This window comes from Pristis pectinata, chromosome 14, assembly GCF_009764475.1.
Source record: "Pristis pectinata isolate sPriPec2 chromosome 14, sPriPec2.1.pri, whole genome shotgun sequence".
NCBI lineage: Eukaryota > Metazoa > Chordata > Chondrichthyes > Rhinopristiformes > Pristidae > Pristis > Pristis pectinata.
The window spans coordinates 26453093-26478008 of record NC_067418.1 but is presented as its reverse complement, the minus strand read 5'-3'; the positions used below and the strand labels follow the sequence as shown (position 1 = coordinate 26478008).

The 24916-nt window shown below is 40.1% G+C and overlaps 1 protein-coding gene across 4 annotated transcripts in view; it reads right to left on the bottom strand.

Annotated features, from left to right (window-relative positions):
- sbf2 (SET binding factor 2) overlaps positions 1–3451 on the bottom strand; it is a 406613-nt gene extending 403162 nt beyond the window's left edge. For 2 of the 4 annotated variants that reach the window (XM_052028865.1, XM_052028867.1), the window contains exon 1: positions 3237–3396. In XM_052028865.1, the coding sequence (XP_051884825.1) occupies positions 3237–3372 (136 nt within the window). In that variant the 5' untranslated portion in view covers positions 3373–3396. Of the gene's footprint in view, positions 1–3236 lie in introns of all 4 variants that reach the window. The other 2 variants (XM_052028866.1, XM_052028868.1) reach the window with 2 other exon arrangements.
- Between the last annotated feature and the right edge of the window lie 21465 nt (positions 3452–24916).

Genomic DNA, 24916 nt, shown 5'->3' with positions numbered 1-24916 from the left:
GTACCATCAATAATTTTAACAAATACAATTTCAATATCAGCTGTCATTTGACACCACTTTGGCAATTTATAGACATGCTCTTATGTAAAGAAAAGCACAGAACAAGGATAAAGGTAATTTACCTCACTGAGCCCACTTTTTCAGGTTAAAAAGTCTTCATCAAAACACCATGATGATGAAGGTCCTGGCCTGAAACATCAACTCTGTTTCTCTTTCCACAGATGCTACCTGGACCTGCTGAGCACTTCCAGTATTTTTTTGTTTTTATTTCAGATTTTAATTTTCACATACAGCTAGAATTTTTATGGATGCCTTCAAACTTGAGATAAGAACACAGGTAAAATTGTCCAAAAGACTACTTAAATAAATCTTTTCATACGAAGATAATTTTGCCAAAGTTATCAAAATTATAACTTACATTTGTCTCTCCTGATTAATATATTCAACCTTCAGTGATCATATAGATTTAAGTTGAAGAACACACAGATTGTGGACTGGATAAAGAATCTACAGCATCATTCCAGCATTGATTTTAAGAAAACAATGCAAGAACTGGTGTAATAAGATTAATAGTAAAATTTTTAAAAAGCAGGGAAAGATGAAATTTTTTTTTTACATTTGAACAGGTTTACTGAATTCAAAACTCAGTCTTAAATTAATGACTTTAAGCCAACTGCAGAAAAAAATAAATCAAAGCAACAAGCTCAAAAGTGTACATATAAATTGTACCTACTATATTTGTTGCCATGGAGATGGAGCTCAAGAAGCCTGCATCAAAAACCCTCCAGTTCTTCTGCAGGCAGTAGGTCATGAACCTAATGAGGCCTAAGGCAAGGGCATCCCTATTGGGTATTGTGGCGGCATTGGTGGCCAAGATATGGCAAGAAGAATACCAGTCATTCAACCATAATTGATGGTAATAAATTGCCAGAGTGAACAAATCACACAGGTGCTAAATTAGTTTTACTTGCTACACCCTTTCTGCTGCACAGATGGTGAGTGCCAAAACAATGAGTGAACAAATCACACAGGTGCTTAACTAGTTTTGTTTGCAGCACATGTGGTGGTTGCTAATACATTCACTCTGGCTATGGGTGTTAACAAAAAAATTATTTTCAGAATTCAAGCAGCAGCATGGAGAGAAATAATACATATTTTGTAGAGCAAAGCATAGGAATCAGTGCATTACATTATTTCCAGAGATTAAAAATATAATAGAAGTTAAAATGACAATTAACTTTCTTGTTAATATTTATTCCTGCAATCACATTGAAGTTATGTTGCAAGAGTGCACATTTGCTTACAAAGAACTGAAGTAGAAAAGCAGTATCTCAGGCAAACTGAAATCAAACCATGGCAAGTTGCAAAAACCCAAATTTTACAGGCTTGATAAACAAAAAAAATCTTCCAAATTAAGAACCTAACCAGCTCACAACTTTTCCCCGGGAAAAAAAGATCCTGCTACTTCTATAGGTAACTTTCACTTGTAATAAATTTGTTGATCCTTAATACCATTTGTATTGGACTAACAAGTTAGTTGCAAAATAATTGTTTGACAGCTAGAGGAGGACAATAAATTTATAACCATCCTTTGAGGCATGATAAACATAAATGTTGCATTGCATTTTTGACTAATTATACACATTTCTATTAAAAATTGATTTTTCCCAATAAAATGCCAGTGCAATCAGGATCACCCAGAAAATTCCTAAATTCTGTGGAGAAAATTTAAAGATCTTAGTAAACAATCTGTCCTTCAAACATACAGGATAAAAATGGACTTGCAGTTGCCTCATAATATTTTCAAGATGTCATGGAATGGATTATAGAATTCACAGAAGCAGAAAAATGTAATATTTTCCAAAACTGGTGCAAATTTTTTTTTAATTAAAAAAAACAACTTTTTGCTCAAATTTCCAAACTGACGTGGGTACTTGAAAGATTCTTAAAGCCATCTGTGAACAAACACATTAAAAATTAAATGTAATTTGCATTTTATGGGCCACCTCCACACCACCGAGTATGACATTTCTCAAATTTAAATGACTTCCAAAGTTTTCACATCAAATGTGTACTGTCAACTTATCATTAACTTCCTATCCAATATTTGAATAAATGCTTCAAACGACTCCAACAAAATATTGCATAGTCAAATTTTAAAAAGTCAAACCTTGCTTCAATGCCATCAAGATAAAAATAAATACACCTCAACCAGTTTCATACTAAATACACATATCCCAAACTGTTACTTTTAACTACTGTTACACATGCCAAGTGCATTAAGATTATTTTGAAGTTAAGTTTAAGACTGTGACTCTCATTTAATTTAAAAATGAAGGAGTTCATCAAAATGTTTTAAAGCAATCCCCAAAATGAATAATGGTATATTTAAAGTTGCTGAATAAAGTGGTTTACACTGTATAATTTTATGATGCCCTCTCTGAAATTAATAAAGAGAGAAGTTGATGAATACACAAAATCTGCAACAATTTCAGGATGTTGAAATATTAGCCTGACTTTTGCTTTCAAATATTGGAAGCAGCAGAATTTGTATTCTAATAAATCCAGTCATTCAAACTGACTAAAAATGTAGATGGATAGAATCCATCCACAAAATACTCCATAATTTAAGCTTTAAAAAAAAAGCACAAAGCATCCAAGATTGTGGAAAAAGTTTGGAAGTTACAGTACTCGTTAGCTTGTTCTGTTCACAGCAGTGCGTTGTGTCAGTGTGGAATTTCAGCAGCTGACTGTGTAATCAAATGTCAATGAAATACCAGAATTTCTGGCTTATTCTGAGGGAAGTTTTTTGTTTTACGATGCTAATACGAGACCAAGTTTCAGTAGTATTTCAGGCCGTTTTTTTTAAACTGTATTGCTTCTTACAATGTAATTTATTGTATAAATAAATAGTATCACCAGTATCAATATTTTGTTTTACTGATTTTCTCACGTTAAGCAAAAGTGCAACTCAAGACTCTGACGTACTTACAAAACACAAATATGCTTTTGTTTTTCCAAAGCCAGTCTACGCGTCAATAATTACTCAGAACCGGACAGCAGATGTTTCTTTCACTGTTGTGAATGATTCATTTACCAACATAATAAAAACAAATATTACATCCAACATATAGAAAAGGCCTTAATGAAAGTTTACATTAGGCATTTGTAATTTAATAACAAAGAAGTTCACTGTATACCCTCTGCCCACTGAATCAGCTCAGAAAACCACTCACGGCCTAAAGGATTCTCGCCGACAGAAACGAGATGGACACGCATGGTTAATGCCGTCCTTTTTAATTTTATCCTTTGCTCACCCGTCTTTTCGGAGTCGTAACCGACCACCACGAAGTAATCAGCCAATCTCGTCATTCCTCGTGAATCTCAGGGCTCCAAACAGAGAAGCTCAACATTTTCCTCCATGGCAAACCTCAGCCATGTTTTATCCCAGCCAGCGCAGTACGCGTGCGCCGACGGGGATGGCTGGGCGGCGGCCAGCTTTGCAAACAGCGCGGCTGTGCGCAGAGAGCGGCGAGCGATGTGAGGGGCTCTGCAGACCACTAGCACAGGCTGCACTTTCTTACACTTGTATTTCTACGCTCTTATAGATTTTTTTCCTCTTAACTTATTTTTGTTTTGCTGTGGTTTTCATTGCCACATCTTCCCAAATGGGTATCGTGTGTAACGTTCAAATTATTAACCAATATTCCCCTGAAAATCAAAATAAATCGGATATTGCAGTTTACACCAATCGAATCGAAACAGGACACCTGCCACAGATTTTCATCAAAATCGATTGTTGCAAATCCAAGTAATGAGGACCAAGACCTGCAGCTCAAAACCAATCTAACCAAGCACTCGCTCTACCTTAACAGGTGAACTGATATGGGACACCGACTCCAGCAATGAAGAATAGTCGCTTTTCAGGCTCGACAGCGAGTATGGCTGATTACCCTGCGAGAATTAACTTTGTTATAGGACTCCAAATCGGGGCAATGGAGAAACTCCTACAACTCAGCTCAGCAATTCAGAGATGAAAGAGAGAGAGAGAGAGCGTTGATGATTTTTTCCAATGCCCCGAGACACCCATTGTAGGTAGCCCAGGTCACAGAAGAATGTAGGAGGCCGATTACTGCCGCCAAGTAAACCATTAGTTTTGTGCCAGGTCTGAGGCCTCGACCTTAGGACTTTTTTTTCAGTTGACCAGAAGCTATTAAGGAAATAATGAAGGGGGTCTTCTGAGATATGAGAAGTGACCCATGCTTCCCAGGTTCTTCCCATGAAGCTTTGGAGAACAGTACTAGGAGCAGGTTGGTAGAGGACCTCTGTTACAGGTGTTCCATGTAATCCCCATTTTTTCAAATGCTTCAGAGAATGGGTCAACAATGGATTGGAGCTTGTCCTCTAGTACTGGAAACAATAATGAAAATTCACTAATTTTAGCTCATTTTCCATACACATTTAAATCGTTAAATGTACAGTGGTGGTGCAGTGAAGTGTCAAGAGTTTATTTGAATTGTATCATAACAACTATTGAAACAGACAAAAAAAAACAACAGATCATCCAGCATTAACCTGTGCACCAAGTTCAGAGAAAGGCTGTTGCTCCTTGCCCTGTTGATCTTATATTGACTCCTCACAAACCACTAAAGACTTGTGTCTAAACTGGGAGAGCTGTTCCACAGACTGGTCAAGCAACAACCCAACAAAACATCTTCACAGAATCATACCTCACAGACAATATATTAATCTCCTCCATCACAATCCCTGGGTACATCCTGTCCCACTGATATCACAGATCCACCAGAGGCAGAGGCACAGTAATATACAGGTAGGAGAGAGTAGCACTTGGAGTCTCAACATTGACATCAGGTGAAGTACATGAAAGAAAACCTCCAGATTATCATCTATTGACCTCTCTCAGCTCATGAATCAGTTTTCCTTCATCACTCTAGGAAGAAACATTAAGAAGTAACAATGGCACTCAGAATGTACCCTGGGTGGGGATTTCAATTTCCCCTCTACCTCTCAGTCCAGATGAAGGGTCTCGACCCAAAACGTCAACTGTCCATTTCCCTTCATAGATGCTACCTGACCTGCTGAGTTCCTCCAGCTTTTTGTGTGTTACTCCATATTCCAGCATCTGCAGTCTCTTGAGTCTCTATTCACAATCACGTTCAGCCAGAGTGCTGACTAGATGAGCCATCTCAGTTCCTCCTGAGATCCCCAACATATGGAAGCCAGCCTTCAGCCGATTTGACCCACTCCTTACAACACAAATAAATGGCTGAGAGCACTGGATATAGCAAAAGCTAAGAGACCAGACAATATCCCAGTTGTGGTACTGAACTAGCTATGCCTCCAGCCAAGCAATTCCAGTATTGCTATAACACTATCATCTGCCAGGCAATATGCAAAATTGCCCAGGTATGTCAGCTTCATAAAACAACAAGACAAATCAAGTACTGTTAATTACCACCTAATCAGTCAGGTCACAATCATTAAAGTGAATCAACAATTCTACCAAGAGGCACTTCCCAAGAAGCTGCCACCTGATACTTTGAATTTTGCCAGGACCTTTGGGTTCCAGGCTCATCACAGCCTCGATCTAAACACAGACGAAAGGACTAAAATTCAGAGAGGAGGTGAATGTGACTGCCTTCGATATCAAGGCAACATTTGACAGTGGCATCAAGATACCTTGGTAAAACTGAAGTCAGTAGATATCAAGAGGAAAACACTCCTGTGATTAGAGTCATACCTCATACAAAGGAAGTTAGTTGTGGTTGGAGACTTTCAATCATCACAGCCCCTCATTACTGCAGGGTAATGGCTTAGGCCTATCCACCTTCAGCTTCTTCATCAATGATCTTCCTCCCATCCATCATCAGGTCAGAAGGGGGGATTTCTGCTGATTATTGTATAATGTTCAATTCCATTTGCAATTGAGCAGTTCACACCAGCAGGCAACAAGACCTAGGCGACATTCAGGCATGAGTTGAGAAGTGGAAAGTAACACCTGTGCCATAAAAGTGCCAGATAGTGGCCATCTCCAACAACTAACCACTTATTCTTGACATCCCCCGCCATCAAAATCCTTGGAGATTACCACTGACCACAAACTCCATTGAATCAGCCCCATAAATACTGTGACTACAAAGGATCTAGGTATCCTGTAGCTAGTGATTTATCTCCTAACACCTGAAAGCCTTTCTACCACCCCTTTCTACCACCTACAAGGCACGTCAGGAACCTAATGGAATAATTTCTGATTGTCTGGTTAAGTGCAGCTGCAACAACGCTCAAAAAGCTCAACAGTATCCAGGATGAAACAGTCCATTTGATTGGCATCTCATCCACCACCCTAAATATTCAGACTCTCTGTCACTGGTGCACAGTGGCTGCAGCCTGTGTCATCTACGATACACTGTGTCATACACTGTGTTTATTTGCCTGAGCTACTCCAACAGCATTCCCAAATCCGTGATTTCTAACACCAGGAGGGAAATGACAATAAGCATATGGGAACACCACTATATGCAGGTGCTCCTCCCCCTCCCAAATTACTAGGTAAATTACTAGAGGGGATTCTGAGGGATAAAATATGTACTAGCATTTGGAAAAACAAGGGTTGATTAGGGATAGTCAGCACGGCTTTTTGCGTGGGAGATCACATCTCATGAATTTGATTGATTTTTTTGACCCTCTTTTCTGACACCTTACAAAACTGAAATTACGGAAAAAATTTTAGGTCTTAATCCTTATCAGAAAGGCTTGATAGCAATAATCTATGATTTAATTATGAAATTACGTCCAGAATCACTGGACAAAATTAAGAATGAATGGGGAAGCGAACTCCAGACATCTTTACCTACAGAGACATGGAAGAAAATTCTTCATTTAGTTAATACATCTTCATTGTGTGCCAGACACTCGTTGATACAGTTTAAGGTAGTTCACAGGATCCATATGTCAAAAGATAAGCTAGCCCATTTTTATCACCATATAACTCCTATATGTGACAGATGTAAATCGAATGTGGCTTCTTTGACACATATGTTTTGGTCCTGTCCTCTTTTGGAAAAATATTGGAAAGACATTTTTAACATTATTTCAAATGTATTGAATATTGATTTACAACCTCACCCTATCACTGCAATTTTTGGATTACCAAGGATAGAGTCTGGCCATATATCTGTCTCCGCTAACCGTATGATTGCCTTTGTTACATTAGTAGCCAAACGATCCATTTTGCTTAAATGGAAGGATCCAATACCCCCTACTACTTTTCAATGGTTCTCTCAAACTATATCATGTTTAAACTTCAAAAAAATTAGGAGTGGTACTGTTATCCTTCGCTTAAATTTGAAGATATTTGGAGTCCATTTTTTCAATATTTTCACATGATATAGATCCCCTTTCAATAACTTTCCAATTTAGAGGAACAGAGTTGATGACATAATATTGCTCTGTTTCTACTGAGACATTTCAGTCCAGTCTTTTTTTGTCTTTTTTTTTGTTTTTTTTTTGAAGTTTTTCTGTTTAGTTTAGTTTGGTTTGATATATTGTTTATAATTTTTCTTATTGATTTGGGGATTTGTTTTTCTTTCTTTTCTTTTATATATATAATAAATCTTTTTCTTTCCTTTCTTTTATATTATATTCATTTACTAAGAGATTGTGGGATCTACAGATTTTTTAATATTTTATTGTTCTTTATGATTATCTATGCCATGATTGTTCTCCTGATCTCTTTGTATTACATGTACAAACATTGATGTTATATATTAATCTGTATTAATTTGAAAACTAATAAAAAGATTGAAAAAGAAAGAAAGAGTTTTTTGAAGAAGTAACTAAGAAGGTCAATGAGGGCAGGGCGATAGACATAGTCTATAAGGACTTCAGCAAGGCCTTTGATAGGTAGGTCTCAGAGCTTGCTTGTGAGTTTCACTTTACAGGACTCTAAAAGAGGCAAATTTACTAATTGTTAGTTAATAGTTGATTGGCTAATTAGCAGCAGCCAATAAAATGAAGGTAGGGTCAAGCAGTGTGGCAATTTTGGAGTGGCTGTTGTGAGAGTGCATTAGTGCTCTGGCTCTGGCTCTGGCGAGTGAGAATGGACCTTTAAAAAGGCTTCAGTGAAGAGGCACATGTAAGGTTTTATTTTGTTGTTGATCCTCAGTACTTGATTCAGTGTAGGTAGGATGGTAGTCAGGGCAGTGGAATGCTCCTTCTGCAAGATGTGGGAAGTCAGGGAACCTCTTGGTCTCCCTGATGACTATATCTGTGGGAAGTGCACCCAGCTGCAGCTCCTGATAAACTGGGCCAAGGAACTGGAGCTGGATTGGGATGTACTCGGGATCATCTGAGATGCTGAAAACATAGTAGATGAGACTCTTATTGAGGTGTTACACCTAAGCTACAGGCTTCAGATGGATGGATGACCACCAGGAAAAGTAAAGGAAGTAGGGAGTCAATGTAGGGTTCCCCTGTGGCCATTCCCCTCACTAACAGGTATACCTCTTTAGATACAGTACAGGGGATGTCCTTTCAGGGACTAGCAGCATTGTCAGCTCAGTAGAGAGTAGATGTCAGGATGCTGTGTTGCCTCCTGGTTGCTAGGGTCAAAAGTGTCTCTAAGCAGCTGCAGAAAGTTTTTTAGGGGAAGGGGGAAAATAGGAGGTTGCCGTACATGTTAGTACAAATGACATAAGTAGAACAAGGGATGAGGTCCTGCAGAATGAGTATAGGGAGTTGGGTAGGAAGTTAAGAAGTAGGACCTTGATGGTAGTGATCCCTGGATTACTCCTGGTGCCATGTGCTAGTGAGGTCAGAAATAGAAGGATAGGCCAGATGAATTCATAGCTGAGGAGCTGGTGCAGGGGGCAGGGATTCAGGTTATTGGACTATTGGGATTTCTTCTGGGGTAGAGGTGACATGCCCAAGAGGGACAGGTTGCACTTGAACCAGAAAGGGACCAATATCCTTGCAGGGAAATTTGCTAATGCTACATGGGAGGGTTTAAACTATATTGGCAAGGGGATAGGACTCTGAGCAGGAGCGAGTCATGGGATAAAGCAATAGCCAGTGAGAGCAAGTTTAGTAATCAGGATAGCCAGGGGCACAGTAAAGGCAGGGAAAGGAATACCCAGTTAAACTGCATTTATTTCAATGCATGAGGTTTAATGGGTAAGGTGGATGAACTCTTGACTGTGGATTGGCTCTGAGGACTGGGATGTTAGTCATAACAGAAACATGGCTGAGAGAAGGGCAGGACAAGTAGCTCAGTATTCCAGGATAAAGATGCTACAAGTGTGATGGAGGTACAAGTAAGTGAGGAGGGGGTGCTCCCTTTATAAAAAGGGAGGACATAACAGCAGCACTTGCATGACATTCCTGGGGGATTGTTCCACTAGTTCATACAGGTAGATCCATCTAGAGACAAGAAAGGGAGGGTTACTCTAGTGGGTCTGTATTATAGACCCCCCCCCCCCCCCCCCCCCAGTATTCAGTGGGAACTTAAGGAGCAGGTATGTAGAGAAATTGTTCATAGTTGTAAGAATAGTAGGGTTGTATTAGTGGGAGATTTTAACTTCTGTTGTCCCAGAGTGTCAAGGGCCTGGATGAGGTGGAATTTGTAAAATGTGTCCAGGGAAGTTTCCTGAGTCAATATATTGAAGGCACTAGTCTGGTAATACTGGACCTTGGGGAATGAAGCAGGGCAAATAACTGAAGTGGCAGTCAAGGAGCACTTTGGCTCTAGTGACCATAATTCTATTTGTTTTAAAAATAATGATGGAAAAGGATAGGACAGGTCCACAGGTTAGGGTCCTAAACTGGAGCAGGGCTAACTTTGGGGGAATTACGCAGGATCTAGCAGAGGTTGATTGTGTGAGCCAGTTTGAAAGGGAAGGAATGAATGGCAAGTAGGAGGCCTTTCAGAGTGTGATATCAAGAGTCCAGGAGCAGCATGTACCTGTTAGGGTGAAGGGTAAACCTGGCAAGTTTAGGGAACCTTCTCTGATGAGAAAGATTGAGGCTCTGGTCAAGAGAAAGAAGGAAGTGTACACTAGGTTTAGGAGGTCTGTGATGAGTTAATCCTTTTGACTATAAAAAGATTAAGAATACTCTTAAGAGGAAAATCAGAAGGACAAATAGGGTATGAGATAGATCTGGCAGGTAAGATTAAGGAAAATCATGAGATTCTATTGCTATATCAAGAGCAAAAGGATGGCTAGGGAGAGGGTAAGTTGCCTTGGAGGTCAGCAAGGCTGCCTATGTCTTGAGCCACAGGAGATAGATGGGATTTTTAATGTGTTTTTCTGTTTACTGAGGAGAAAATCATGGTTGCTCAAGAGGTAAGGGAAATAAGTGGAGATGTTTTGAGGACATTTGTATTACAATGGAGAAAGTAGTTGCAGTCTTGCAGCACATTGTGGATAAATCCCCAGGGCCTGACTGAGTGCATCCTTGGACTTTGTGGGAGGCTAGAGGAGAAACTACAGAGGCCCTTGAGGAGATACTTGCTTCGTTAGCCACTGGTGACCTTTCCAAAGACTGGAAGGTGGCTAACGTCATTCTCTTAAGAAGGGTAGCAAGGCAAGCCAGGGAACTACAGGCTGGTCATCCTGACATCAGTAGTGGGGAAGTTACTGGAGGGAATTGAGGGACAGGATATACCAGCACTTGGATAGACAGTCTGATTAGGAGAAGTCAGTATGGCTTTGTGCATGGAAGGTGAATCTTGATGAATCTTTGAGTTTTTTCTTCGAAGAGGTAACAAAAAAATGTAGAGGAGGGTAGGGGCAGTGGATGTTGTCTATTTGGACTTTAGCAAGGCCTTTGACAAGGTCCCAAATGGTAGGCTGGTCTGAAAGGTGAAGTCCCATAAAATCAGGGAGGGCTAGTTGGGTGGATTCAAAATTACCTCCTGAGGTAGGAAGCAGAGGGTGGTGGTTGAAGGTTGTTTCTCAGAATGGAGGCTGGTGACTAGTGGTGTGCCGCAGGGGTCGGTGTTGGGACTCTTGTTATTAATCTATATGAATGATTTGGATGTGAATGCACAAAGTTTGATCAGGAGGTTTGCAGATGACATGAAATTTGGTGGGATTGTTGACAGTGAAGGAGGTTATTATTGATTACAGTGGGATCTTAATCAGTTAGGGAAGCTGGCCAAGAAGTAGCAATTGGATTTCAATACAGAAGTGAGGTGATGCATTTTGGAAAGTCAAACCAGCATAGGACTTCCACTATGAATGGTAGAGCACCAGGGAGTGGAATGGAACAGGGACTTAGGAATATGTGCATAGTTCATTGAAAGCACTCATAGGTAGACAGAGTGGTGAAAGAGCCATTTAGTGTGCTGGCCTTCATCAGTCAGGGCATTGAGTATAAGTGAACATTATGTTGCAATTGTATAAGTTGTGGTGAGGCTGCACTTGTAGAGTACTGAGTTTTGATCACCTGTTATCAGAAAAACATGGTTAAACTGGAAAGAGTGCAGAAAAAATTCAAGGATTTTGCCAGAACTAGAGGGCCTGAGTTATAGGGAGAGGTTGGCCAGGCTAGGTCTTCATTCCTTGTGGTACGAACCAGCAACAAAAGAAACACTGAGTCATGACTCAGTGTTTAAAAACTATTTTATTAATCACTACTTATGATATGAAAAATAAAAGTAAAAATGTTAGAATTAAAAATGTTAAACCTTGAACATTAACTGTGTGTGTGTGTGTGTGTGTGTGTGTGTGGCAAAGTCCCAAACTCCAAGTCTGGGAATGGTTCTTAAAGTTCAGTTCCACAAGCCATAAGGTGAAACATGAGCAAAGGCTTCTTCAACAACCACAGTTGTCTGAAGATAAGACGTAGATGTAGAGAACGTAGAGAGTAATTACGAAATCCAAATGTTTCACGATGGAACCCAAACAACACCTTAGTGTTTACTCGGTAGTGACTTCCTCACCCTGAAAAGCATCCGAATCGTGGTCGTCCACACAAATACCTGTTTCCTTCTACAGGTCAGCAACAAAGTGAACTCCATCGGATTACTTCCAATTTCCATACATGGATTTCAGTGGCAGACACAGTTATTGTTTCTCCTCGCTCTCACTCTCGCGCTCTCTCTCACTTCAACAATGTCATTCCGTCCTTTATCTTCTGTTGACTCACTCACTCTTTCACCGAGTCCGTAACACTTGGAACGTAGGAGAATGAGGGGTGACCTGATTGAAATGTTTAAAATTGAGGCATAGATAAGTCTTTTCCCCAGGGTATGGCAGTCTAAAACTTAGGGGCATAGGTTTTAGGTGAGAGGGGAAAGATTTAAAAGGGACCTGAGGGGCAACTTTTTCATGCAGAGCTTGGTGAGCATATGAATGAACTGCCAGAGGAAATGATTGAGACAGGTACAATAGTATCATTTAAGAAGCACTTAGATATGTACATGCAGGGGTGGGGCTTAGAAGGATATGGACTGAATGCAAGAAATTGGGACCAGCTGGTGGGCACCTGGTCAGCATAGACTTGATGGGCTGAAGAGCCTGTATCCATGCTGTATTGCTCTGACTGAGGTTTTGCATGGTAGGCTGCTATGGAAAGTTAGCTCGCATGGAATCAAGGGAGAGCAAGCTCATGGGATACAGAATTGGCTTGACAGGAGGAAACAGATGGTGTTAGGTTGTTTTCTTGGACTGGAGGTCCATGACTCTGGTGTTCCTCAGGGGTTAGTGCTAGGCCCATTGCTAGTTGTCATCTACATAAATTATTTGCCTGAGAATGTACAGGCATGGTTAGTAAGTTTGCAGATGACACTAAAATAGGCAGTGTCATTGACAGTGAAGATAGTTATCAGGATTTAGAGGGATCTTGATCAGCTGGTTAAGTAGGCTGAGGAATGACAAATGGAGTTTAATTTGGATAAGTGTCAGATGTTGCGCTTTGGGAGGACAAATCCAGGTAGGATGTTCATAGTCAACAGTAGAGCCCTGGGGAGTGTTGTAGAACAGAGGGATCTAGGAGTACAAGTACATGGTTCCCTGAAAGTGATGTTGCAGGGAGACAGGATGGGGAAGAAGGCTTTTGGTACACTGCCCTTCATCACTCAGGGCGTTGAGTATAGAAGTTGTGATGTTATGTTGCAGTTGTACAAGATGTTGGTGGGGCCACATTTGCAATATTGTGTTCGGTTTTGGTCACCCCGCTATAGGAAAGATGTCACAAAGCTGGAAAGACTGCCGAGGAGACTTACAAGGATGTCGCTCAGGCTCGAGGGACTGAGTTATGGATAGAGGTTGAGCAGGCAGGGACTGTTTTCATTGGAGCATAGGAGAATGAGGGATGATCTTGTAGATGTGTATAAAATCATGATGGGCACAGATAGGATCCATGTGCAGTCTGTTTCCCAGGGTTGAAGAATCAAGAATTAGAGGGCATAGGTTTAAGGTGAGAGGGGAGCAATTTAATAGGAACCTGAGGGGCAAGTATTTCACCTGGGGGTGGTCAGTATATGGAATAAGTTGCCAGTGGAAGTTGTTGAGATGGGTACATTAACAACTTTTAAAAGGTACTTGGACAGGTGCATGTATAGGAGAAGTTTAGAGGGATATGGGCCAAATGTGGACAAATGGGACTGGCTTAGATGAGAATCTTGGTTGGCATAGACTGGTTGGGCCAAAGAGCCTGTTTCCATGTTGTTATGACCCTATAGTTCTCTGGCTCTAAATGGCAGGTTATCTCGATTTGGAAATGTATCACTGTCTTCACCATTACCAGGTCTATATCCTAGAAATCTATACCTAACAGTACAGTAGGAGTACCTTTGTCCAGAAGAACTACAATATTCCACCTTCTCAAGGTAAATTCAATTTGGGCAATAAATGCTGTCCTTGCCAACCATGCCCATATCCTGAAAGTGAGTGAATGAAGAAAGTCTGGCAACAAAATTAAGAACATATAGAATGATTAGAAAATGTATATTGGTGTATTAAACTAGGATTGCAGATGACAAAACCAATTTTGCATTACATTTTCCAGCATCTCAAGTATCTACTGGATCCCTGTAATTGTACCATTCCATGACATTTTTATAGAATTCAAGAAACTGAATACTCAAGGCATAGCTAAAACCAGCAGCAATGAATCTTTTATGATGAAATCGAGTCAAGTGATAATCTCCAAGAGTCTATCCATAAATTTCAGAACTGCCCCACTGTAAACATATTCTATAAGACAAGTGTTGAAAGCCCATACTTGTCGTGAATTAATTGGCTTGCTTTAAAGGTGGGTATTAAGAATTTCTACAAAAAACGTAAGATGTACTGGAAAGCTGTGAGTCATGATAGAATCACTTCAAGTTTATTAGATTACAGGCAAATACAGTTCACAACATGATACTGCCTAGGGCTACCAAGCTACTAGCAAACTATTAATGCAACCTTGCAGCCAGCTAAAACCACCTCTTCCACAAGGCAGTCACTTGTCAGGATTTGATTAGGTTTTGGATATTACAAACAATGCACCAAAACAAAAGGGAAACAATTTTGATAAAGACAGTAAGTAGTCACATCTTGGATAAGTAATTCAATAAATAAACTGAACTCACTTTCAACTTTGGTTATTTCTTGCAATTCCAAATGGAACCACCAATTTTTAGCCAATTAAGGGCAGTTTGAACAAAATGTGCACAGTTTACAGACTTCCCAGCACTTAAGTTGGGGAATTCCTCCTTGGATCCAGTTTAGTTCTCGCACAGGACCCCACTGATTTTACTAGGGGTAGTATTGCTACAGATTAGATGGCAGAGGAAATAAGTTCATTTATTTAAAAATATTTTTGTTGGTTTAATTTTTGAATTATTTTTGGATGTTTTGGCCAACATTTAATTTTTTAAATGTTTTAAATATTCTTCAATTTTAATAGTTTTAAATTTGTATGCCTGCTGAGATGATTCAAACTATCAAGTTAACATAACAGCAAACAATAACAAGACAGTACAGGAAGGAGATAGAGCCTAGTGGCATGATGTCAAGGCAACAACCTCTCCCTCAATGTCAGTAAAACAAAAGAGCTGGTCATTGGCTTCAGAAAGCAGGGTGAAGCACATGCCCTGTCTGTATCAATGGTGCTGAGGTGGAGATGGTTGAGAGTTTCCACTTCCTAGGTGTAAGTATCACCAATAACTTGTCCTCATCCAGACACTAGATGCTGTGGCCAAGAAAGCACACCAGTACCTCTATTTCCTCAGAAGGTGAAGGAAATTCAGTATAATCCAGATGAGCCTCACCAGTTTTTAATATATGTACACATGCACCATAGAAACATCCTATCCAGATGCATCACAGTTTGGTATAACAACTGCTCTGCCCAAGACCACAATAAATTGCAGTGAGTTGTGAACACACCAAGTCTATCATGAAGTCCAGGTTCACCCTCCATTGACTCTGTTTACACTTGCCACTGCCTTGGGGAAAGCAGCCAACATAATCAAGGACCCCACCCACCCTGATCATTCTCTCTTCTCCCCCCTTCTATCAGGCAGATGATACAAAAGCTTGAGAACACGTGCCACCAGACTATTGGACAGCTCTTATCCTGGTGTGATAAAACTCTTGAATGGACCTCTTATGATAAGGATGAACTCTTGATCTCTCAATCTATGTCATCATGGCACTTGCACATTATTTGTCTACTTGCACTGCACTTTCTCTGTAACTGTAACAATATTCTGTATTCTATTTTGTTTTCTTTTTGTACTACAGCCAACTATCAGCAGCAGATGCATCTGCCCATGATAGCATTATAGTCACTACCATAGAATCCTTACAAAAAAGTTCCCCCTCAAATACACTTTCAAACCTTTTTGCCTAATCCTATACCTTTAGTTTACGGTATCCTTTTAGGAAAAGTTTCCTACCATCTACTCTATCTATGCCTCTCATAATTTTGTATATCTTCTTTAGGTCCCTCCCCTGTTCCAAGGAAAATCCAATTTATCCACTTTCTCCTCATAACTGAAATGTTCCCAGACAACGTCCCGGTGAATCCTCTGTGTCCCTTCTCCAGAGGAATCTTGTCCTTCCTACAGTGTGACAAACAGAATTGTGCACATTATTCAAGCTAGGGTCTATCCAATGTTTTCTAAAGTTATACCATGACTTCCTTGCTCTTATATCCTATGCCATGGCGAATGAAGGCCAACATCCCAATGCCTTCGTCTACCTGTGCTGCCACCTACAGGGATTCTTGGGCTCATACACCAAGGTCCTTCTGTTCCTCAATACTCCCAAGGGCCTTGCCACTCATTGTATGTCCTAACCTTATTGGTCCTCTGAAAGGACATTACTTGATATTATCAGGATTAAGTTCCATCTACCATCGTTCTGCCCAAATTACCAACTAATCAATATCATCCTACAGCCAATGACTCTGTATCCTCCTTACTATGAACAACACCACTGCTTTCCTTGTAATCTACAAGTGCGTTTCCAATATCCATTTGAGGACACTAATTGATCCTCTTTCTTCAACTCCTTCAGGCAGTGAATTCTCAATGTTAACAACTTTGAGTAAAGGAAGTTTTACCTTGCATCACCCTTGTCCCTTTTATCCAAAACGTTATACTTGTGTCTCTTGGTCCTTGAACCATTTTATTCTTTCTAAACCAGTCATGACTCTGCACACCTCTGCTAAATCTTCTCTCATCTTGCTTTGCTCCAAAAAGAACAACTCCAGCAGGGAAACAAAATGCTGAGGGTAGTCAGCAGTTCAGACTGTCTGTGGGGAGGGAAGCAGTTAATATTTCTAGGGACTAATCATTATTGACTTCTCTCCCTAGATGTGACCTGACCTGCTGAATATTCTTAGCATTTTCTGTTTTGAGTCTGTTTGCTGTTCACTTTCTCACCTGATTCCTCACATCCCTTGATTCCTTTGTGTACAAAATGCTTATCTTAGTCCTGAATGTACCAACAACTGTACATCCCAGCCTTTAAAGAAATTTCTCCTTCCACAACAGTCCATATTGGTTACAGGGAAAGAAATGGGCAAATGGGATTGGTTTGAGAGCTGGCATAGACTCAATGAGCCAAATATCCTTTCTACGTAATGAGAAATAAGAAAATATAAGAATATGAGATTGGGTGACTGCTTTGTAGAACACATGAATTCACTCTACAAGGCTGACCCTGAGCTTCCAGCTGCCTGTCATTTTAATTCTCCTTCCCGCTCCCACTCTGACTTTTCTGAATGTGACCTCCTATGCTGTTCCAATAAAGCATGATGTAAGCATGAGGAACAGTACCTCATCTTATGTCTAGGCATGTTGCAGCATTCAAGGCTCAATGTTGAATTTAACAGACAACTCGCTTTTCCAGTTTGTATCATAACTGGCCAGTTCTGCTGTAATGGTTATCCATCTGTAACATTAACTCCTTTTTCCTCTCTCTGCAAACATGGCCCTTTTGTACTGGACATTTCCAACATTTGCCTTTTGGTTTCAGATCTTAGGAACAGCTCTGACCTGCATCTCACAGCTTTTAACATGCCCCTTTATTTTCTCTTTATTAACTTCTGCCTTTTTTAACTGGCCTCATTCTATCAAATATATTCCCTTTGTCCCATCTATCCCTGCCCCATTGTCTTTGCAACTTAAAACTAACTTGTTTTCCCACTTTCCCCAATTCTGTTTAAGAGTCTTCAACATGAAACATTAACTCTGTTTCTCTTTTCACAGATGCTGCGTGACCCACAGAGTTTCTCTTTTCAGCATTTTATCTTTTATCTTTTCTTGAGTCAGGACACAAGTGCAAATTGTTCTCCGACTGTAAACTCAAGAAAGGCCCATATAATTGCAACAAGAGAGCACCATATATATACTTCCTAACATGTTAAAAAGTATACTTCTTCTATACTCTAAATACCAACTTCTTGCCTGATCAATGAAATTGACTTTGGTTTCTCTCTGCATCCCTTCACAACTCACTTTCCCAACACGCTTTGTTAACATCAGCAAACTTATATATACTAAAGTCTGCCTTTTCATCTTTCACTAATATAGATTGTAAATTGCTGAGGACCCAGTATTGATTTTTGTGGCATAATAGTGGAAATGGCCTGCCAACATTAAAATAATCTATTTATTCCAACTTTCTGTCCTTCAACAAACTATCACAAGATCACAAGACAAGGGAGCAGAAGTAGGCCATTCAGCCCATCGAGTCTGCTCCAAGGAAAAGGGAAAAAAGAAAAATAAATGAGGAATGGGGGGGGGGTGCAAAAAAAAACACTATTCTTACCCCAATTTCCGGCCTTATCCCCGTATCCCTTGATACCCAGACTATTTAGATATCTATCTATCTCTTCCTTAAACACCTCCAATGATCTGGCCTCCACTGCTGTACGTGGCAAGGAATTCCACAAATTCACCACCCTCTGGCTAAAGAAATTTCTCCTCATCTCTGTTTTAAACCTGTACCCTATAATTCTAAGTTTGTGCCCTCTGGTCCTGGACTCACCCACCAAGGGAAACAGCCTAGCCACGTCTACTCTGTCCAGTCCTTTCAACATTTTAAATGTCTCTATGAGGTCCCTTCTCATTCTTCTGTGCTCCAGTCAGTACAGTCCAAGAGCCGACAAATGCTCCTCATACGTAAGTCCTTTCATCCTCATAAATCTCCTCTGAACCCTCTCCAACATCAGCACATCTTTCCTAAGATAGGGGGCCCAAAACTGTACACAGTATTCCAAATGAGGCCTCACTAGTGCCCCGTAGAGCCTCATCAACACTTCCTTACTTTTATACACTATACCTCTCGAAATGAATGCCAACATAGCATTCGCTTTCTTTACCACCGATCTGACCTGGTGGTTAACCTTTAAGGTATCCTGCACGAGTACCCCCAAGTCCCTTTGTACTTCTGTACTTTGAATTTTCTCTCCTTCTAGATAATAATCTGCCCGTTTATTTCTGTTTCCAAAGTGTACAACAGCACATTTCTCAACATTGAATCTCATCTGCCATTTACTTGCCCATTCTCCTAAACAATCTAGGTCTCTCTGCAACCTTCCTGTCTCCTCAATACTCTCTACTCCTCCACCTATCTTGGTGTCATCTGAAAACTTAGCCACAAAACCATTTACTCCATCATCCAAATCGTTAATGTACAAGGTTAAAAAAAAGTGGCCCCAACACCGACCCCTGCGGAACACCACTAGTAACCGGTAGCCAACCAGAACGAGATCCTTTTATTTCCACCCTTTGCTTCCTGCCAACCAGCCAATGCTCCACCCATTCTGTTATCCTACCTGTAATTCCATGGCCTCTCATCTTATTAATCAGTCTCTTATGCGGCACCTTGTCGAAGGCCTTTTGAAAATCTAAATACACAACATCTACCGCCTCTCCCTTATCCACCCTACCAGTGATTTCTTCAAAAAAACTCCAATAGGTTGGTCAGGGAGGACCTTCCCTTCACAAAACCATGTTGGCTAGGACCTATTTTGCCTTTAGGTATTCCATAAGCCCATCCTTGAGGATCGATTCCAATAACTTTCCCACCACTGACATCAGACTAATAGGTCTGTAATTTCCTTTATGCTGCCTCCCACCTTTCTTATACAGTGGAACTACATTTGCAACCCTCCAGTCCTCTGGAACCATGCCGGAGTCTATCGATTCCTGGAAAATTATCACCAATGCCTCCGCTATCTCTAAAGCCACCTCCTTCAGAACCCAGGGATGCACCTCATCCGGTCCGGGAGACTTATCACTCTTTAGCCCATTTAGTTTTCCTAGCACCTTCTCTCTAGTAATCTTAACTGAACTCAGTTCCATTCCGTGAGACCCCCGACTAACCAGTATATTGCTGATGTCCTCCACAGTGAAGACCAATGCAAAATACTCATTTAGTTCTTCTGCCATCTTTTTATCATCCATTATAATCTCTCCCGCACCATTATCGATTGGTCCTATATCAGTCAGTGTCTGTCTTTTACTCCTTATATATTTAAAAAAAACTCTTAGTATCCTTTCGAATGTTATCTGCCAACTTCCTTTCATGATTCATCTTTTCTTTCCTAACGACCTTCTTAGTTTCTTTCTGCAGGTTTTTAAAGGTTTCCCAGTCTTCTGTTTTCCCACTAATTTTTGCTTCCTTGTATGCCCTCCCTTTTGCTTTTATTTTAGCCTTCACCTCTCTCGTTATCCACATTTGTGCCTTTTTTCCATTCAAAACCTTTTTTCTTGGAATATATCTATCCTGTATTTTCCTTATTTCTTGTAGAAATTCCTTCCATTTCTGCTCTGCCGTCCCTCCAGCTAGCTTACTCTTCCAATCAATTTGGGCCAACTCCTCTCTCATACCACTGTAATTTCCTTTGCTCCACTGAAATATCGATACACCAGTTATCAGCTTCTCCTTCTCCTTCTATCACAGTGGTGAAACGAGTAGGGCTGTTGCCTCACAGTTTCAGAGACCCATTTTCAGTCCTGACCTCCAATGCTGAATGCGTGATGTTTAAACATCTTCCCGGTGACTGCATGAGTTTCCTTTAGGTGCTTTAGTTTCCTCTCACATCTCAAAATATGCAGGCTGGTAAATTGTCCCTAGTGTGCAGATGAGTTGTAAAATCCAGGGGAGTTCAGAGGAATGTGGGGATTAGTGTAAATTAGTGCTTGGTGGTCAGCTCACACCTGATGGGCCAAAAGGGCCTATTTTCATGCGAAATGACTCTCTATCTAATTGTGCTAAAATATTACCCCAACCCCACTGGGCACATATTTCATGTCAACTTTCATCTGGCATGTTTTTAAATGTATTATGAGAATTGAGATATATATAACATTTGATGGTTCCCCCCTTTCAACCCAACGGATTACAATCTCAAAAATCTCTGTCAAATTTGTCAAATGGGATTTCTCTTTTTAAAAACTCCATTGACTCTGGTTAGTCTTATTATGTTTTTCTGAATGCCCTGTTATCATATCTCTAAAATTAGGTTCTAGTACATTTCCGATAGCTAATGTCAGATTAACTGGACTATAATTTCTAATTTTCTTGCTCTCACCTTTGAATAGTAGTGTTACGTTTATTTCATTCTGATCTGCTGCAAGTGTTGCAGTATCTAGGGAATTTTGGAAGATCATCATTAGTATGAACAAATTCAATGAACATTTTTAAAAGGGAAAAATGCAAAATAACTACCAAAATTCTCAATTTGATCTAGGCCGAATACCTATGATGAAACAGGGACTACATACTAAATTAGGCAAATTTGCAATAGGGAAAAATGATCATTGATCACTGAAGGATGTGATTAACATGCTAAGTTATAGTTTTCTGTCAATTTTTACGTTAGAAGGAGACACACACCCCAATGTACCAAAGAAATTAATACTCAATCAGAGACAAATAATGAGGAGAAACAGGAATTAATAGACCGGCTATTCTAACATCTGTTATTGGGACATAGTGGAATACATAATTAAGGACTGGATCCTGAAAAATTTGTGTCCATCAGAGAGTATCAGCATAGATTTGTGAAGGGTACATCTTGTCTGACATACCTAATTGAAGTTTGGAGGGGGTTTCTAAAGTGGTGATCGGGGGAATATCCATGGATCTTATTTGCATGGCTTCCTGGAAGGTATTTAGTAAAGTTCCATCCCAAAAACTGAGCTAACACTAAAGTTCATGAAATTGAAGGTTAGGAAATTGACTGAGCAGCAGGAGACAGAGCAGAAAATGTGGGAAAATAGTTTGAGCCGAATTGTCAACCACATGGGAGAAAGGGAAGACTCAAGTGGTAAAGAGAGATCTGACGAGGAGTTAACAGTTATGGGGGGAGTAAAACACTAATCACCTGAGAAGGATCGCCGTGCCTGAATATTCAGAACAAAATTAAGTGGTGGGGGTAGTGGACCTTTCGGAGACATGGGGGTGGGGAAAGTGAAACGCAGCAGGTGAAAAACGGTCTGACAAAATCTTAGCACAATGTTATATGTCAGTGTCACTTAACATTGAACAGGGATTAACGGATTGATTAAACAGAATTTCCCCCCAGCTAGCGGAATATCAGTGCAAATGCTGAGGGAGCGGGGCAAAAGTATTAGAAATTCATGTCGCTGTATTATGTGAATTTCTCGGCAATTCTCTTCACCTGATAATCTGTAGAACTTCCACGTACTTATGACGACAGAGAAAGTGGATATTCGGCCCATCGGGTCCATGCCTGCTCCCAGGGGCGCAACCCCTTCAATCCCATTGCTCCACTGCAGCCCTGCAGTTTAACAGAAATGCTGGTAGAGTATTAGTATACTGAACCTGCGGAACGTTTGGAATTTTCGAATTACTGTGTCTGTAAAGGTTTTATTTATTCTGGTGAAGTAAATAAATGGCAACGACGTGAACATTGTCGCTTTTCCTTTCTGTGCACCATGATCACGGAACCCTGTTCTCCACAAGGAACTGAATGTCTTTCCGCTGAATAGATCGGAACGCCCTGGGCATCTGTACCCTTTTCTCGTTGATTAATAGAATTTCAGTAAACACTGTAGTATGTTATAATGATGCATACTACAATAGTGCATATCTGAAACATTACTAATCCGTGCTATTTGGCAATCGATGTTGACTCATTTGACCAGATTTAATGGTTTAAAACCAACATTACACAATTCCCTCTTAAAATGTGATCATTTTAAATTGCTTTACTCCTGAGCACTGAGAGTCATGATACATGAGGCATGCGATTAAATAATGTACATAGTTATCTCACTTCTTTATTTTTTCCATGTATGTTGGCGTATTTATTTTAAAAACTGTACTGTGCAAAGTATTCCATTTCTGACACAATTGCCCATTCGGTTAAATTGGAAGAACCTTACGCAAACTCAAAATGTTGGGGGTAGTTTGAAAGGTTCTCTTTGCAATAAATCTGTATCCTTATAACAATAACAACCTGCACTTATATAGTGACAGTAGTATGGTAACACACTCCAATAACCTTACTATTAAACAAAAATGGACAGCAGCCATGCGTATTAGGCCAGATGTCTAAAAGCTTGTTCAAAAACAGAGTTTGTAATGACTATCTTATACACTAAAGAAAGGTGGGAAAGTAGAGAGAGGATTGCAAGGTTAAGTGCTTTGACTCCTGCCAATGGTGGATGATAACATTTGGGGATAAGAACGTCAGAAAATAGGAGCATGAAGTCCCCAAGCCTGCCCCGCCAATCGGTGTTATCATTGGCTGATCTGCCCTAACTCATTTCCTCCTTGGTCATCAATTCCCTGATCTTTCAAAAATATCGCTAATAATCTAGCCTCCAGGGCATAAAAAGCCAGAGATTCATCGCCTTTTGCGAGGACGCCCGAAGGGCCAAAATTTGAGATTACGGAACCAATGTGAGAAATGAGGAGAGTGAGAATTTTAAATTCAGGACTTAACCAATGGGCCTCTAACGCAGGTCGTCATTAGATAATGGGTAAATACGACCTCGTGCAGGTTAGGACTGGAGAAGCAGAGCCTCTAACTCCTCAAATTTACTGAAGGTAGAACAGAGAAGATCAGCCAAGTGTGATTCTGAATAGCGAGGTCCAGAGATTACAGAAACACTGATGAGATTTCTAGCATCAGATAAACTGAAGCTGGGATGGATTTAAATAATGTTACAGAGATCGAGACAGATAGCCTTTATCATGGCATTGTTATCTCAGAGTCAAATATAATACCAAGTCTGCAAGCAGGTCGGTTGCATTAATAGTGAAGGCACTGGTGTGAGGGACTGAATACTTAGTTGGAGGAATAATCATCGCATCAATAACACCCGCAAGGTGAATTCCTGCGAGATGATGATCTTTCTTTGTTAGAGCAAATAATTTTCAAGTGCAAACTATAGCCATGAATTTATCAACCGTTTGATCAACAAGAAAGACAATAATCTATCCGAAGCTGATGCTAGACCGGCAGCCCACGAGAAATCAGATCATAATTAAATGGTAAAAGCCAACAGATAAGTAGCAGGTGACTACAACTGTTAATGGCGACAGTTCAACACTAAAATTATCATTTGATTTGGAAAAGGATTGTGCTGAAATTTGGTAACATAATAGTTGAAATGATCAGAACAAAGCAACGTTCATTGAAAGAACGGCGGCGCTTCAAGAGCTCCAAAAAAACTTCCTTGAAATAGCCAGGAAAGTGTTTATCAAATTGCCCAGTTCAAAACTATGAAGGATGTACGTGACAATCACCCCCAATGCATTCCAATGATTGAGTAATGGACGATCGCTAGAGATACCAGAGGCATTGTCTAAGCATTACGAGCGGTCATGTGGAGTCTCTGAGGAAACAGACAAGCTAAAACATTAATCATTTGATACACACTCGGCCAATTCACCTCATACGTATTTAGAAAATGTAATCATTTTCGCAGAATTAATTCGCTTTCTATTACACAATAAAATGTGCTTAATGCCCTACAATTAGTCACATCAACCTGATATTCTTCTTCCTTCTTCATCATTCTTCCTGAAATCACCGCAACTCCTTCAAATTTAAAATTGCACTCGCAAGTAGAATTTTAAAAGCGATGTAGGGTTTTTAAGAAATGTATTTTCTTAAGGTACGGTGCACCGTAAATTACATCATTCTAAATATGCGACGAATCCTGTTTTACGATGCTTAATCTGAAGTTTATATGAGTTAAATTATGATTTTTTGGTGGAAAAATACCCATATTTGGTAGATTTGTGAACTGAAAACGTATCGCAGTTGATTGCATTTATCATAGCCATCAAATGACTGTATTAGTTTTGCAGGATGCGCAAGTGGGGTCACGTCTTGTCTAGGAGCTGTCCATCAATCGAATCTCCGCCCCATTTGGAATTCTATAAAGAGAGACTCCGGCTCTGACTCGGTC